Below are 15,139 nucleotides of genomic sequence, written 5' to 3' on the forward strand. Positions count from 1 at the left end.
CCCAGCCCTGAAAGAGGACGACAGCGTTCCGGCGGGTGCACTTGGTCGCCGTGTCGGTGCCCTGATGTACGACGGCGGCATGAGAGGCTCCGGTAAGTGTAGAGTGTATAGACCAACACCGGCACACCAGTAGTCAGTTAATGGATGGATAGGGTGTCGTCTATTAGCTGCTGGGCGGTCCGTTCAACATTCATCTGCTACTTGCCGTTCACAGCGGCAACGATTCTCCGCTTGACTGCTCCACTGCTTTTTGTACAGTTCGCCGGTGTGGTTCCGCAATCACAAGGGTGAAAAATTTAAATGTGGTAAAAACTGGAATTGTATTTTAAACGTACTGGTTCAATGCAGCGCATATTTCCTTACTGTGTATGATTCTAACGCGTTGCTGAGAGGTACAGCTATCTGTAGAAGTGCCGGCACACTGTGCGGAATGTTGTTTATGGGTTGGCAACCCATAAACAACATTCCGCACTATTTTACGAATTACAATACAAGACAGCACGTGAATACGAATGCGTGCAATAATAACAATATTAAGTTTGGAAATAATGCGTGGGAATGCCATGAGTGTGTTATGTACGGTCCCTTCTCGTGCTCATTTGAATGTATTTCTGTTAGCGATGCTCGTCTCCGTACATACTGCAAATAAAGTATATGTAATACAAGATGTATTGTATAAGTATTTTATTGACCCGTTGCACAAGCTAAACGCCATTTACACTTGAATCTGAGACACCAATTACAAGACATTAATACGATGTATTACAAGACGTCAACTGACTGTGTACAAAGTCCGGGTGGGAAAATCAGGCAAATGTTCAGATTGGAACTTCAAAAGAATTTATATTAGTGCGCACTTGTATCGGTACTATTCGCCAGCGTTGAATCATTTCGCTCAATTTCCCGCTTCCAGTTTCTAGTTCTATAGATACACACGTGTGCATATCGTCGACTATTCACTGAATAACAGAATTTCTGGAGACAGGCAAGGAATGCAAGCTAATTAAGAGTTGACGCTATCGCTGAGCTAAAACTCTGACGTTATGACTGTCGGTGTCGTTCTGGCAGTGAGCGGCATAAATCTGCCGCGCCGATTCCCGGATGGTCTCCACGGCCTCCGCGCCACAGTATGCCGCCATTTTGGCGCCGGCTGGACCGCTCACATCTTCGATTCCCGCCGCGTTAACGCTGCAGTAGAAACGCGGGAATATCAGCATAAATTAGACCTGTGCAGTTATTTTTAACTATTTAACTTAACGCTAGTTAGTTTTATTCGAGTTCTCCAGTTTGCTTAGAACCCAGTTTTCAGTAACGTATAACTCGACCGGAGCGTAGCGAAGGTCCTCTAATTCAGCGCCAATGCAAAATTGTCTCTGTGTCCGTTACGAAAGGTCATTTCAAAAATATTGCTGGCTGGTTATGTTGCTATGTTAAAATTGAGGATAATTTTAATGTTAAGGGCGCTACTGGTAGGCCGTTAAAAATTAATTATTTTGCTTAAAATTTTGTTTAACGACTGTTTGAAAAATAGTGTATTCCCCAGTGTCTGGAAAAAGTATTTTATAACCCCGATTGCAAAACAGGCTACTGATCAGACTAATCCTGCAAACTGGCGGCCCGTTGCGATGCTACATCCTTTGTCGAAATTGTTTGAGAAATGCATCTGCAAAATTCTGGAATCTCAAATTGGTGGTTTTACCGAAAGACAGTTTGCTTACCGCCCGAAGCATTCAACTGAGCTGCTTTTAATTTTATTTTGTCAGAACTTAGCTGATGCAGTAGCTCGCGGTAAGCGTGTCGATGTCGTTTTTCTGGACTGTAGCAAGGCTTTCGACAAAGTTGACCACTCAACTTTGTTAGAAAAACTATCTAAGCTTAAAGTTTCGTCCGATATTGTAGAACTGATTGGCAGCTACCTGTGTAATAGATTTCAGTCTGTTGTTGTGAATAACCATAAGTCAGCTTTCCTACCGGCAACCAGTGGAGTTCCACAGGGATCGCGCCTTGGTCCTGTAGCGTTTATCAGTTTGCTCAATGACCTTCCTGCTGTGTGTATTCATGGCAGTGAAATTCTGATATTTGCGGATGACGTGATGGCGTACAAAATTATTGAATCTGACCTAGATGAGATAGCGTTTCAGAAGGATCTGGATGCCGTTACCGAATGGGCTGGCATCCATCGTTTGACTTTTAATGCAAAGAAATCGGTATGTGTTAAGTTTTTGTCTCGTTCGAAGTCACCGCAGTCGTATCAGGTAAATGGAGAGAGCATACCGATAGTTGATTCAACGAAGTATTTGGGCATTTATCTTGAACGCAGTCATAAATGGAAGTTGCAATGTGAGAACGTGTCTAGCAGAATGCTGAAGCGGTTGAGGTATCTAAATACATTATTTCGTGCTCGAGATGTGTCGGCACGTTGTGTTTTATATACCAGTCTTGTTCTCTCCGTGTCTGATTACTGTGCGTCCGTAACGTTTTCTACTCAAAAAAGTTTAATCGATGATGTAGAAAGCGTGCAAAAGAGGTTTGTTAAATCACTACAGCTTAAAAGCGGCAGCAACCACTACATTGACAGACTGAAAGAACTATCATGGGAACCGATTGTACGGCGGAATCTGAAGCGTAGCCTACGGCTGACCTATAAATTTGTCTACAACCTAATTCCTTATGGCCACAAATTGTTTTGTAAAGATACTGCTGTGCGTTCTGGTGTTGCAGGTGGAACGCGTCACCAAAGGAGGATGGCTAAACACCCCTGCCGGATTATAGCCACTGGATCAACATTTTGCGGTCACAAACTGCCACCCTCGGACAGATCATTCACATATCGGATGGCAAGGATTTGGAACGATCTGCGGATTCCAGCTGAAGCTTATCAAAGCCTCGGTAGATTTGCGACAGCTTTAAATGATGTCGACTGGAAGTGCGTACCATCACTAAAAAAGTTTTACCATGCTGACCATGTGTCTTTAATCCAAATGTAGAAGTGAACTTTTCTTTTCCTGTTCTTTCTGTTGTGGCTATTTGTGCTTTACTTCTGTCTGCTTATGACGAGTCTGCTGCCTCGAATTGGGTTTTGACCCAGATTGTGTGCGGACGTTAAAGAACATTAAACATTAATTAGTTATCACTCGCCCAAGCGAAGAGCTGCTACGCTCCGGTCTTCCAATGCACGCCAACGTGCATTTTTCTAGTCGTATTGTATATGCAAAGTGCCAACGTATGATCGTGCAATTTCTCCAGTCTGACCAGCATTTAAAAAGACTACCAACAGCCGAATCGGTATACGTATGTATTTATATTCGGATATTGGTTACGGTTGGCCGGCGCAACCTACTGGCAGTATTCCACGCGACCGCACACCGGATGGCTGTTGACCGGGATGTCGTCTGGATAACTGTTTACCGGGACGTCGTCCACCTCGTCCCTAGCCGCCGCTTCCGCGGCCCGGCGGAAGGACTGCTGCAACTTGGGGTCGTGCTGGCGGCAGTGACTGACCGCGCGAAAGTACCGGACCGGCGCGATGGTGGTCGCGCAGAGACGGGCCATGGCGATTTTCTTCTCGGAGTCGTACCATCCACTGGGATTGTCAGGGAGGAATTCCGGGCAGCTGGCCAGCAGGTCACGGACGCAGTATCCGGTGTTGTTGGAGTATCTGCAAAGCACGCGCGTGTCCTATCAGGAAGCTGAGGAAACATTGCCATTGAATTATTATTATTATTATTACTATTATTATTGCCGAACAACAGCAGCCGAACTCACCAGTAACCAGGCTAGTGGAAACTGTTATTTGGTTATTTTGAAAATTGTATCCTTGTGTTTGACTGGATATCATGAGATGAAAGTTACCCAACTAAAGAATCGAAGCCAAGACACAATCTTAAATCCAGCCGTACTACCACCACAGGCCACGGACAGCTAGATTAACATAAGTAACAGAAAATACGGCCGATAAAAAAAGTAATGTTAACCAACCGGCAAAAGGCTTCGCCCACAGGCTGGTATTCTCGCAGGATCTCTGCGGTCAGCGGCCACGGGATGCTCAAACTCATTAAGCGATCCACGGTTAGATGCTCCTGCTTTTCGTACTCTTGACAATGGGCGGCTAGTTCCTCGCAGTCCAGACTACAGACGATGCGGGCACACAACGCCCAGGCCAACAACGTTATTTGTCTAAACATTTCACGATCTAGAGTTTACGCCTTTATGAGTATACCATAATATCCTGGCTGGCATAAGAATGGTTAGGTTGTTGAAAGTGTGCGGTTGAATTACGGGTGTCACGGTGAACGCATGCTCACCAGACTCTTTCCTTCTGCTCTGTAGGTACGCAGGTCTGAACCGTGTATGGTGGCAGGCTTGGCTACAGCCAGGCGATAAAAATGCTTGGCACAACCGGAAAAGAACTAATCATTCTTGAACATAATTCATTCCCAACCAGTTATCGATCGTCTAACGCAGCATTACTGTAGTATGCCACGATACAGTACGATGCTGTGCTATGTTAACAGTCAGGATATGCTCGATTTATTCGGCGGTAGGGTCAAAGGGACCGGTTTTGTGGCTTTTCGACTAGGACGAGGAATTTGGTTGACATTGATGCACTCGTTGTGCTGGAAAAATTGAGAACCTATTCGCAATTTTTATCCGTTGCGGTGCAATGATCACTCTGCATAATGTATATGCAGTTTCTCGTCGATTCTCGCCTCGATGCAGACCCTGTCTGCGATATGCTCGAGTTATACTCGTACTTTCTGCTGACACGATGGAAATTAACGAGACTGTTGACTGGACTTACTGCATGTTGAAAGTAATCATGCTGTAATCTTTCTGCTGCGTTTCGTTTCCTAACACATAGAATTTGGTCATGAACATTCCTGAACAAAAATACACAGGTGACCAAGGAAGTTTTACGGGAAAATGGTTATTCAGAAGAAAACGTCGGCATTCAACAAGTGTGCCACAAAGTCAGCCTTCACGCCGAAGTCGCCCGTCACTTGACCAAACATTTTTCACGCGTGCCACGAAATTAAACATGACAGACGATACAGTGCATAAATGAATTAACTAAACTGCTGGATTATTCACAATAATGGGAATTTATGACTTGAGCCGTCTTCGTACTGATATTTCGTGCAGTATGTGTTATAGGTGCTGCAAATTCAAGCACCATGATCTAAATGTCGCTAACTGTTTCGCATGGTTCGATTACACCAAAAGTTCAATTAGGCATTTTTTGTGTGTGGTTAAAACGTAATTATTTCCTTGTCCGACGCAGCTCGCCGCAGTTGTTCTCTGTGGCAATAGGCGCGTCGTTAGCATTCCGTGTGGTGACTGTTTTTATCGGCAAACGAGACTGCTGGTGCTGTTTAGGCAAATAGCACCAGCGGCGTTCAAGGTCCCACAGGCGTAAACATTAATACAGCAGCCGATGCAACCGTTGTACGGCACCGTACCGGCGCCAGCCGACCCAACCAAGTTGGACAATAATAAATAATGAAGAACAAATAAAAAATTATTAATACGAGTATTAGTAAAGTAAGTAATCATGTATTGTGATAATACTTCGCTGTTGTTACGCCGGCATGCGCACAGCGGTCATTTGGTAGGCGATTATGTTTATGAGCTTTATTGCTAAACGTGTTGGTGCATGTGATGCGTTGCATTACGGCTTGTTTAACTGTGTGTGTGTGTGCATGGATGAGCACGTTACGGCTTTGGCCAGAACGCTTGACAATGTAAGGGATTTGTTCTCATGTTTTCTTGTCATCGTGAAAGTTACCGAAACTTTCTAGAATTGTTGCAACACGTTTATATTAACCAGGGCCCCGTTACCGCATGTAAATTCAGAAAATTCTGATCTTTTGCAGAAAGACCTCCGGATCGCGTTCTTCCCCATACATCTTTATTATTTCAAATACTACACATTCAGATGTCAAACTTCTACTGCAAAAATGTTTTCGTTGCGGCATTATCATATTGCAAATATTAACAGAGCCATAAATCTGACAATGTACAGCCGCAAGGTGCATGCGACCTTTAGGTACATCCACAGCGTGGCACCGGCAATAGTCATGGCTGCCGCGTGCATGACGACTTCCGGTTGTCGTCGTCCAGACAACTGTGTTCACAACCTCTCACTCGCTTCCCAAGATTGTGCACACTGCACAATCCTTCGCTTGGTGCACTACTCGCGCGCGCACGACTTCTCTATCGTTTCATGTTGGCACATTTTACCTTCTACCATTATGGGCAGAAGTAAGAGAAATCTTTCTCTCCCATCTACAGTATAATTTCGCACCAAAGTTTAGCCGATTACATTGTAGCATTGCATCCAGATTTAACCACTAATCAAGGAAAGTGGATCGATACGCCGATGCCGGCACGGTGGCAGTCCAGCCCACATCGAACAAACTACAGCCGCTGCTATATTCGAGAAGCCCCTGTTTTACAACGCGGCCAGACAGCGTCGGTCTTTCTGTCTTTCTCAGAAATGCTATGGCGCGATACCAACTACGACACTATCGGTTTAGCACTCTATCTCAAACTGTTGGGAATATGGGGATGGCATAACTAGCTACGAAGTAGATCAGCAACAAGACTAGAACTGTTGGAACTCAGGAATTCCTCTGCAAACACGAGGAATATAAATTATAAGAAGGTGCATTTATACTTACCTATCTTCACGCTAGATGGTAGCAGAAGCGTCAGTAGAATCCATCAACCAGGCGATACTGGGCATGAAGAATGAAAAAGTGACGGTTTGTAAAATACGTAAACCTCCATACGGAGGTTAACGTATTTTAGAGGTTTTACTGTATATCAACATCTACAGTAATGATCGCACTCTAGCCTCTGTTCTAGAAATGAGTGCTATCGTTCGCTGCTTTAATTTGAATAGTTTGTACACGTAGTCACTGCTATGGTCTCCGACACGGAAACTAACTATCTGTATAGCTTCTCACGGGAAACATACCCAATTTTAATGGACAGCCCAATGCAATATCCTGTCGCACACAGACAGATGAAAAAAAGAGGTAAAGGTCACAGCGTGTGCCTTAATTAACGCGGGCCGTTGCTCATGCCGCCAGGTTGTTTGTGGAAATGTCTTGAAGAACTTGACGAAGACCGACCAGCACACCATGTTGACACCGGTGGTCACGTTCCTCCGGGCGCAGGTGATCGTAGCCACCTCCGGTGGGTGACAGGTTTCCGGCGCCCCTGGTGTCGTCCAGGGATCGTCGGAGGTCGCCTAGGTCGTCGAGGGTGCTTCTGAGATCGCCGGATTCACGCAGATTTACGTACGGCAGTCGCGGCAGTTGGCTCGGTCTTGGACCTCTAGACATTCTTACGACTACGCGTTACATGTCAGTGTTTACAAAGCAGGAGTTATGGGAGTTGTTTAGCAGTGGTTAGCGTCTGCGTTTCGGAGGTCTCCGTTGTTCAATGACCTTCACATGGTAACCAAATACTTCCGGTTGGAGATGCAGCTTCTACTTATGCGTCGTGCAGCCCGGCAGTTGTCAGAGGCACGCCGTCCACCAAGGTGGATGCCGTTATACAGTATAACGCCGTCCACCTGGCCAGCCGGGAGGGCAACTGAGGAATCGCCGTTCGCACGGTGTCAATGCCTTCACTTCACGCCTTATCTGTACAGAACGCCGTGTCGCCGCCCGGCACGTTGGCCGAGGTCGTATACAGGACATATTACGGCATCCGCGGATGAAATCCAGGACAGCAGCCGGACGGAAGCGGAAGGTGTCGCCGTACTGGTTGAACAACGATTTAATTGCCATCCCTTCGTGCTATACATACAGACGTAGTTAAGTACAGATACAATAAGAAAGCATCTCTCTCCGTTTTTGAACAACGGACATTCAGTATCGCTGATGCACATAAACAACTATTATTATCCTCACTATACCCTCACTATTTTATTAATATTGTCCTCACTATTTTGTGAGGGTATTATTCCGGTGCGCGACGTAATCCAGCGTTTGGTGTCAAGATACATATATCCAGATAAAATGAACAATAAAAGCTCGGCAAACTGCCGGTACGCAAAGCACTCACTGCTCAGAATAATGCTGTTCTCGGGAAGCTCGGAGATATGTATAAACGGTAGTGCGGTAAGCCATCGCGATCGCTGGCCAGCTGGTGAAGGGCGAGAGAATTCATTTGTACACTTGCCGATTTTCGTTAGCGTTACGAATACATATTTCTCCCATAGCCATAATATACGCACTTTCCCGGCATACGCTCTGCACTCTGCAGATTGTAGTCCACAACTGCCAGTAGCCAGTCTCGCCGTTGTCCGCTTGACTGCTCCACTGTTGTCCCTCTTTCCCAGTAACCCATAACGGCATAAATTAAAGGGTCCAGTTCACTTCCCTAACGGTTAGTTTAATCAGCGGAGCACACTCACTGGAACGTCTGTCCCTGGCAACCGGCTAGTTTTGTGGATCATACTCGTAAATGGATCGCAGGTTGCTCTGATTAACTGGCGGATCGAATAATGGAAGAGATTACGGAAAGGTAGGGCGTCCGCTTTTTTTACGGTGGAGGAAACAGTTTCGCCGGACGACCATTCTGTACTGCTGAGCTCATAACATTAACGCTCCACAGCGTGCCGGCCCTCTCAGACTCCGTATGCGGCAGTCTAGAGTAGGGAAAATTAGCGATCCGCGACAGATTGCTCGGATCTGCAGCCATTTTTAGCTCATTCCGTCTGAGTGGGTGTGAACCGGCTGACACGAATGCAAGACAGTGTATAATGTACTGTGCGATAACTCCCGTTGCGGTGGCAGTTGAGCTGTGTCTGTAATAGTGAAGACCGTCCAGACATCTTCTCGGAGAGCAGACTGAAAGTAATGGAGCAATCTTTGAACTTATCTCCTGTCTGTCCGATGTTTTTCAAGATTTTAATTAATAAAATTTACGTTTTTTAAACTTTATTAATTTGATTTGCAGTTGTAAGCCGGTTGTTACAAATTGATTAACCATTGTAGGCAATTTCAAATTTATTAGAGTGCGACAAATTACTAATGGAATCAGTGTACTTACCAATATGTTTTAATCATATAAACAAGACCACAGCAAAGCTGCCAAGAAAAACAACATCGGGTACAAATCATTCCCGATCAGCCAATCTAAAAGCTAAAAAAACATCTTCGCTGTCTCTCATGTCACTAAATGTTCCGAGGACAGACACTGCACTTCCACGTTGTATCTCAATACTGATTCTCTGACGCAAAAACTCTCCCGACCGAGGGTTACGACTACATTCGCAAATCTTTCTGGACAATGCCTTGAAAAATTTCTTTGTGCGCGGTCCGAAAGTTCCCGTAGTTTCAAATGCCAAGGGTTGCACTATGTATCGATCCGCCAGTCCATCGTATTTCTCAAGCTTCCGATTCTCTCTTTTTTCCGCTGCACTTCCTGGAACACGTGATGTCTGGCCAATGTAGGTTTGGGCAAACGTGCCGGCAACAGTAACGTCTCAAACCAGCGGTTTCCCATTGCGCCAAGGAAAAGCGGTTACGCCGTCCGGCCGTTTGCCATCTCCTCTATCCAGTCCCGGTGGTTCAAGCGTCGACGGCACTCTGGCGGAATTTAGGGCCCGTTTTGTCGCGGCGTTCAGCACGGCATGAGTACCGTGTCTTCCTTTGGCCAGCTTACATACAAGCCCATGATGACCGAGACTGTCTACTGTGACTCCGCAGCGACATACGTGTTGCTGGCATACTAGGGCTCCCAATCGTCGAGCCACGGCTATGCGTAAATGGGCATCTTCCAATAAGTTACCAAAAATTGAGACTGGTAATGCAGCAAGCCATGCCCGCGATTCCGATGAAGATGCAGCCAACAAACGAGCTGAGGTAATTACGTCGGCCTTCTCCATCATGCGGGTCGCTGTCCTGGTGTGCTGCACTGCTGTCCAAGCAGACTGGAACTGGCGGTTACTATGGCGAATTCATCCGTGACCTTGCAACACGTTCCGCTCCTCTGCACGTCCTGACATGCAAAGAAATGCCGTACTTATGGACCTCCGAGCACGAGAAAATTTTCCAGGAACCGAAGACCTGCCTCACGTCCAACCCGTTACTAGCTCACCTCGACCGCGACTTACCTCATGTAGTCGAAACGGACGCTTCCGGACTGGGAATGGGCGCCGTACTCCATCAGATTGAACCCGGCGGATCGAAATGCGTTGTCGCCCATGCGAGTCAATCCTTGTCCAAAAAAAATTACAGTGCAACAGAACAAGAGCTCCTGGCCGTTGTGTGGGCCTTGGACAAATTTCGCCCCTACACCGGCGACCCTAACCGACCGTTCGAGATCGTCACAGACCACAATGCTTTGAAAGGCCCGTTAAACGCCAAAAACCCTACCGGACGACATGCCAGATGAATTCTGCGGCTACGCCAGTACAATTTTACGATCGGCTACATACCCGGAAAAGAAAATGTAGTTGCGGACTGCCTCTCTAGATATCCTTTTAACTGTCAAGTTACTCCTAAATGTCAACAATTCTCAACGCCACTATTCAACATTACCACGACTAATCTCAAGAAAGAGCAAATCAATGACCCATTCTGCCAAAAAATAATCAACATCCTCAAAGGACCTACCCACACTCAAACATATCGTTATCGCCGTGTGCGATTTACCCTCATCTCGGATCTTCTCTACCGAATCGCCTACCGCAACGACAAAATGACTTTTCTACTGGTAGTACCGAAGACTATGCACGCCGAAGTATTTAAGAACGCGCATGACTTTTCCGGCCATTTTGGTCAAGAAAAGACATACTACAATTTACGAAATCGTTATTACTGGCCTGGAATAATTGAATCCGTATCCCGTCACCTCACGTCCTGTATTCCATGCAACGTTAAAAAGCCACCATTGTTATACAGGGTTCTACTAGTAAATGAGAATACGCGGATGATACTAAATATTTCACTCAGCTCTCTTCAAAGATTACGTTTCTAGATTTCCCTGACCCCTCTAATGATTTGAAATGAACACCAGCTTGTTCTTTAGGGCCAAAGAAGATTTCGAAATCTGGAGCGAAACATCCGGATGTTTCAAAAATATTGTTGTTGCTATTCGATTTTTGGGAATATCAGGGAAGAAACTGCTGACGGATTAAACAAAATGTCGTCAGATATAGTTAGCTCATCATTTAGAACAAAAACAAAATTATTTATTTTCCTTGTCAATTTGTCACCTGTCTGTCAATTTGTCAGGCGCCTTTCAAATTGTCATTCAACCTGTAAACTTTGTTCAGCTCTCTTCAAGAATTACGTTTCTAGATTCCTTTGACGTATGTATTAGATTCCGTAAGCTCTTAAGCTAAAAAGGATTAAAGAAAATCTGTAAGCTCTTAAGCCAAAAAGGATTGTGAAATCTGTCGCGAAACATCCGGATGTTTCAAAAAGACTGTTGTTGGCACTCGATTTTTGGGAATATCATTGAAGAAACTGCTGACGGATTAAATAAAAACTCGTCAAATATGATTAGCTTATCATTTAGAACAAAAACAAAATTATTTATTTTCCTTGTCAATTTGTCACCTGTCTGTCAATTTGTCAGGCGCCTTTCAAATTGTCATTCAACCTGTAAACTTTGTTCAGCTCTCTTCAAGAATTACGTTTCTAGATTCCTTTGACGTATGTATTAGATTCCGTAAGCTCTTAAGCTAAAAAGGATTAAAGAAAATCTGTAAGCTCTTAAGCCAAAAAGGATTGTAAAATCTGTCGCGAAACATCCGGATGTTTCAAAAAGACTGTTGTTGGCACTCGATTTTTGGGAATATCATTGAAGAAACTGCTGACGGATTAAATAAAAACTCGTCAAATATGATTAGCTTATCATTTAGAACAAAAACAAAATTATTTATTTTCCTTGTCAATTTGTCACCTGTCTGTCAATTTGTCAGGCGCCTTTCAAATTGTCATTCAACCTGTAAACTTTGTTCAGCTCTCTCCAAGAATTACGTTTCTAGATTCCTTTGACGTATGTATTAGATTCCGTAAGCTCTTAAGCTAAAAGGATTAAAGAAAATCTGTAAGCTCTTAAGCCAAAAGGATTGTGAAATCTGTCGCGAAACATCCGGATGTTTCAAAAGACTGTTGTTGGCACTCGATTTTTGGGAATATCATTGAAGAAACTGCTGACGGATTAAATAAAAACTCGTCAAATATGATTAGCTTATCATTTAGAACAAAACAAAATTATTTATTTTCCTTGTCAATTTGTCACCTGTCTGTCAATTTGTCAGGCGCCTTTCAAATTGTCATTCAACCTGTAAACTTTGTTCAGCTCTCTTCAAGAATTACGTTTCTAGATTCCTTTGACGTATGTATTAGATTCCGTAAGCTCTTAAGCTAAAAAGGATTAAAGAAAATCTGTAAGCTCTTAAGCCAAAAAGGATTGTAAAATCTGTCGCGAAACATCCGGATGTTTCAAAAAGACTGTTGTTGGCACTCGATTCTTGGGAATATCATTGAAGAAACTGCTGACGGATTAAATAAAAACTCGTCAAATATGATTAGCTTATCATTTAGAACAGAAACAAAATTATTTTTTTTCCTTGTCAATTTGTCACCTGTCTGTCAATTTGTCAGGCGCCTTTCAAATTGTCATTCAACCTGTAAACTTTGTTCAGCTCTCTTCAAGAATTACGTTCCTAGATTTCTTTGACGTATTTATTAGATTCCGTAAGCTCTTAAGCTAAAAAGGATTAAAGAATATCAGCAAGCTCCTAAGCCAAAAAGGATTTTGAATTCTGTCGCAAAACATCCTGATGTTTCAAAAAGACTGTTGTTGCCACTCGATTTTTAGGAATATCATTGAAGAAACTGCTGACGGATTAAATTTAAACTCGTCAAATATGATTAGCTTATCATTTAGAACAAAAACAAAATAATTTATTTTTCTTGTCAATTTGTCACCCGTCTGTCAATTTGTCAAGCGCCTTTCAAATTGTCATTCAACTTATAAACTTCGCTCAGCTCTCTTCACAGATTACGTTCGTAGATTCCTTTGACGTATTTATTAGATTCCGTTAGCTCTTAAGCTAAAAAGGATGAAAGAAAATCAGTAAGCTCTTAAGCCAAAAAGGATTTCTGAAATCTGTCGCGAAACATCCGAAGGTTTCAAAAAGGCTGTTGTCGCCACTCAATTTTTTGGAATATCAGGGCAGCAACTGCTGACGGATTTAAGAAAAGATCGTCAAATTTAATTAGCTTATCATTTAGAACAAAAACAAAATTATTTATTTTCCTTGTCAATTTGTCACCTGTCTGTCAATTTGTCAGGCGCTTTTCAAATTGTCATTCAACCTGTAAACTTTGTTCAGCTCTCTTCAAGAATTACGTTTCTAGATTCCTTTGACGTATGTATTAGATTCCGTAAGCTCTTAAGCTAAAAAGGATTAAAGAAAATCTGTAAGCTCTTAAGCCAAAAAGGATTGTGAAATCTGTCGCGAAACATCCGGATGTTTCAAAAAGACTGTTGTTGCCACTCGATTTTTTGGAATATCATTAAAGAAACTGCTGACGGAATAAATAAAAACTCGTCAAATATGTTTAGCTTATCATTTAGAAGAAAAACAAAATAATTTATTTTTCTTGTCAATTTGTCACCTGTCTGTCAATTGGTCAGGCGCTTTCCTGATTCAACCTGTAAACTCCGCTCAGCTCTCTTTAAAGATTACGTTCCCAGATTCCTTTGACGTATTTATTGGATTCCGTAAGCTTTTAAGCTAGAAAGGATTAAAGAAAATCAGTAAGCTCTTAAGCCAAAAAAGATTTTGAAATCTGTCGCGAAATATCCGGATGTTTCAAAAAGACTGTTGTTGCCACTCGATTTTTGGGAATATCATTGAAGAAACTGCTGACGGATTAAATAAAAACTCGTCAAATATGATTAGCTTATCATTTAGAACAGAAACAAAATTATTTATTTTCCTTGTCAATTTGTCACCTGTCTGTCAATTTGTCAAGCGCCTTTTAAATTGTCATTCAACCTATAAACTTCGCTCAGCTTTCTTCACAGATTACGTTCGTAGATTCCTTTGACGTATTTAGTGTTTTGAAACAAAAACCAGTAGGTTCCTTTATGCTAAAAAGGATTTCTGAAATCTGTCGCAAAACATCCGGAGGTTTCAAAAAAGGGCTGTCGTCGCCACTCGATTTTTTGGAATATCAGGCAGCAACTGCTGACGGATTAAACATAAGATCGTCAAATTTAACCAGCTTATCATTTAGAACAAAAACAAAGTTATTTATTTTCCTTGTCATTTTGTCACCTGTCTGTCAATTTGTCAGGCGCCTTTCAAATTGTCATTCTACCTGTAAACTTTGCTCAGCTCCCTTCAAAGATTACGTTCCTAGCTTCTTTTGACGTATTTATTAGATTCAGTAAGCTCTTAAGCTAAAAAGGATTAAAGAACATCAGTAAGCTCTTAGGCCAAAAAGGATTTTGAAATCTGTCGCGAAATATCCGGATGTTTCAAAAAGACTGTTGTTGCCACTCGATTTCTGGGAATATCATTGAAGAAACTGCTGACGGATTAAATAAAAACTCGTCAAATATGATTAGCTTATCATTTAGAACAGAAACAAAATTATTTATTTTCCTTGTCAATTTGTCACCTGTCTGTCAATTTGTCAAGCGCCTTTTAAATTGTCATTCAACCTATAAACTTCGCTCAGCTTTCTTCACAGATTACGTTCGTAGATTCCTTTGACGTATTTAGTGTTTTGAAACAAAAACCAGTAGGTTCCTTTATGCTAAAAAGGATTTCTGAAATCTGTCGCAAAACATCCGGAGGTTTCAAAAAGAATGTTGTCGCCACTCGATTTTTTGGAATATCAGGCAGCAACTGCTGACGGAATAAAGAAAAGATCGTCAAATTTAACTAGCTTATCATTTAGAACAAAAACAAAATTATTTATTTTCTTTGTCAATTTGTCACCCGTCTGTCAATTTGCCAAGCGCCTTTCAAGTTGTCATTCAACCTGTAAACTTTGCTCAGCTCTCTTCAAAGATTACGTTCCTAGATTCCTTTGACGTATTTATTAGATTCCGTAAGCTCTTAAACTAAAAAGGATTAAAGAAAATCAGT

The 15,139-nt window shown here is 42.8% G+C and overlaps 1 protein-coding gene across 1 annotated transcript; it reads right to left on the reverse strand.

Moving 5' to 3' along the window:
* Positions 1-671: 671 nt before the first annotated feature.
* On the reverse strand, positions 672-4,384 carry LOC129601419 (uncharacterized). The gene is made up of 3 exons (XM_055500215.1): positions 3,979-4,384; positions 3,341-3,658; positions 672-1,188 (listed from the first exon to the last, which is right to left on the reverse strand). The coding sequence occupies exons 1-3, from the start codon at positions 4,182-4,184 to the stop codon at positions 1,017-1,019; spliced, it is 696 nt and encodes a 231-aa protein (XP_055356190.1). The 5' UTR covers positions 4,185-4,384; the 3' UTR covers positions 672-1,016.
* Positions 4,385-15,139: the final 10,755 nt, after the last annotated feature.

This window comes from Paramacrobiotus metropolitanus, unplaced genomic scaffold (genome assembly GCF_019649055.1).
Source record: "Paramacrobiotus metropolitanus isolate TYO unplaced genomic scaffold, Prichtersi_v1.0 Parri_scaffold0000235, whole genome shotgun sequence".
NCBI classification, from domain to species: domain Eukaryota; kingdom Metazoa; phylum Tardigrada; class Eutardigrada; order Parachela; family Macrobiotidae; genus Paramacrobiotus; species Paramacrobiotus metropolitanus.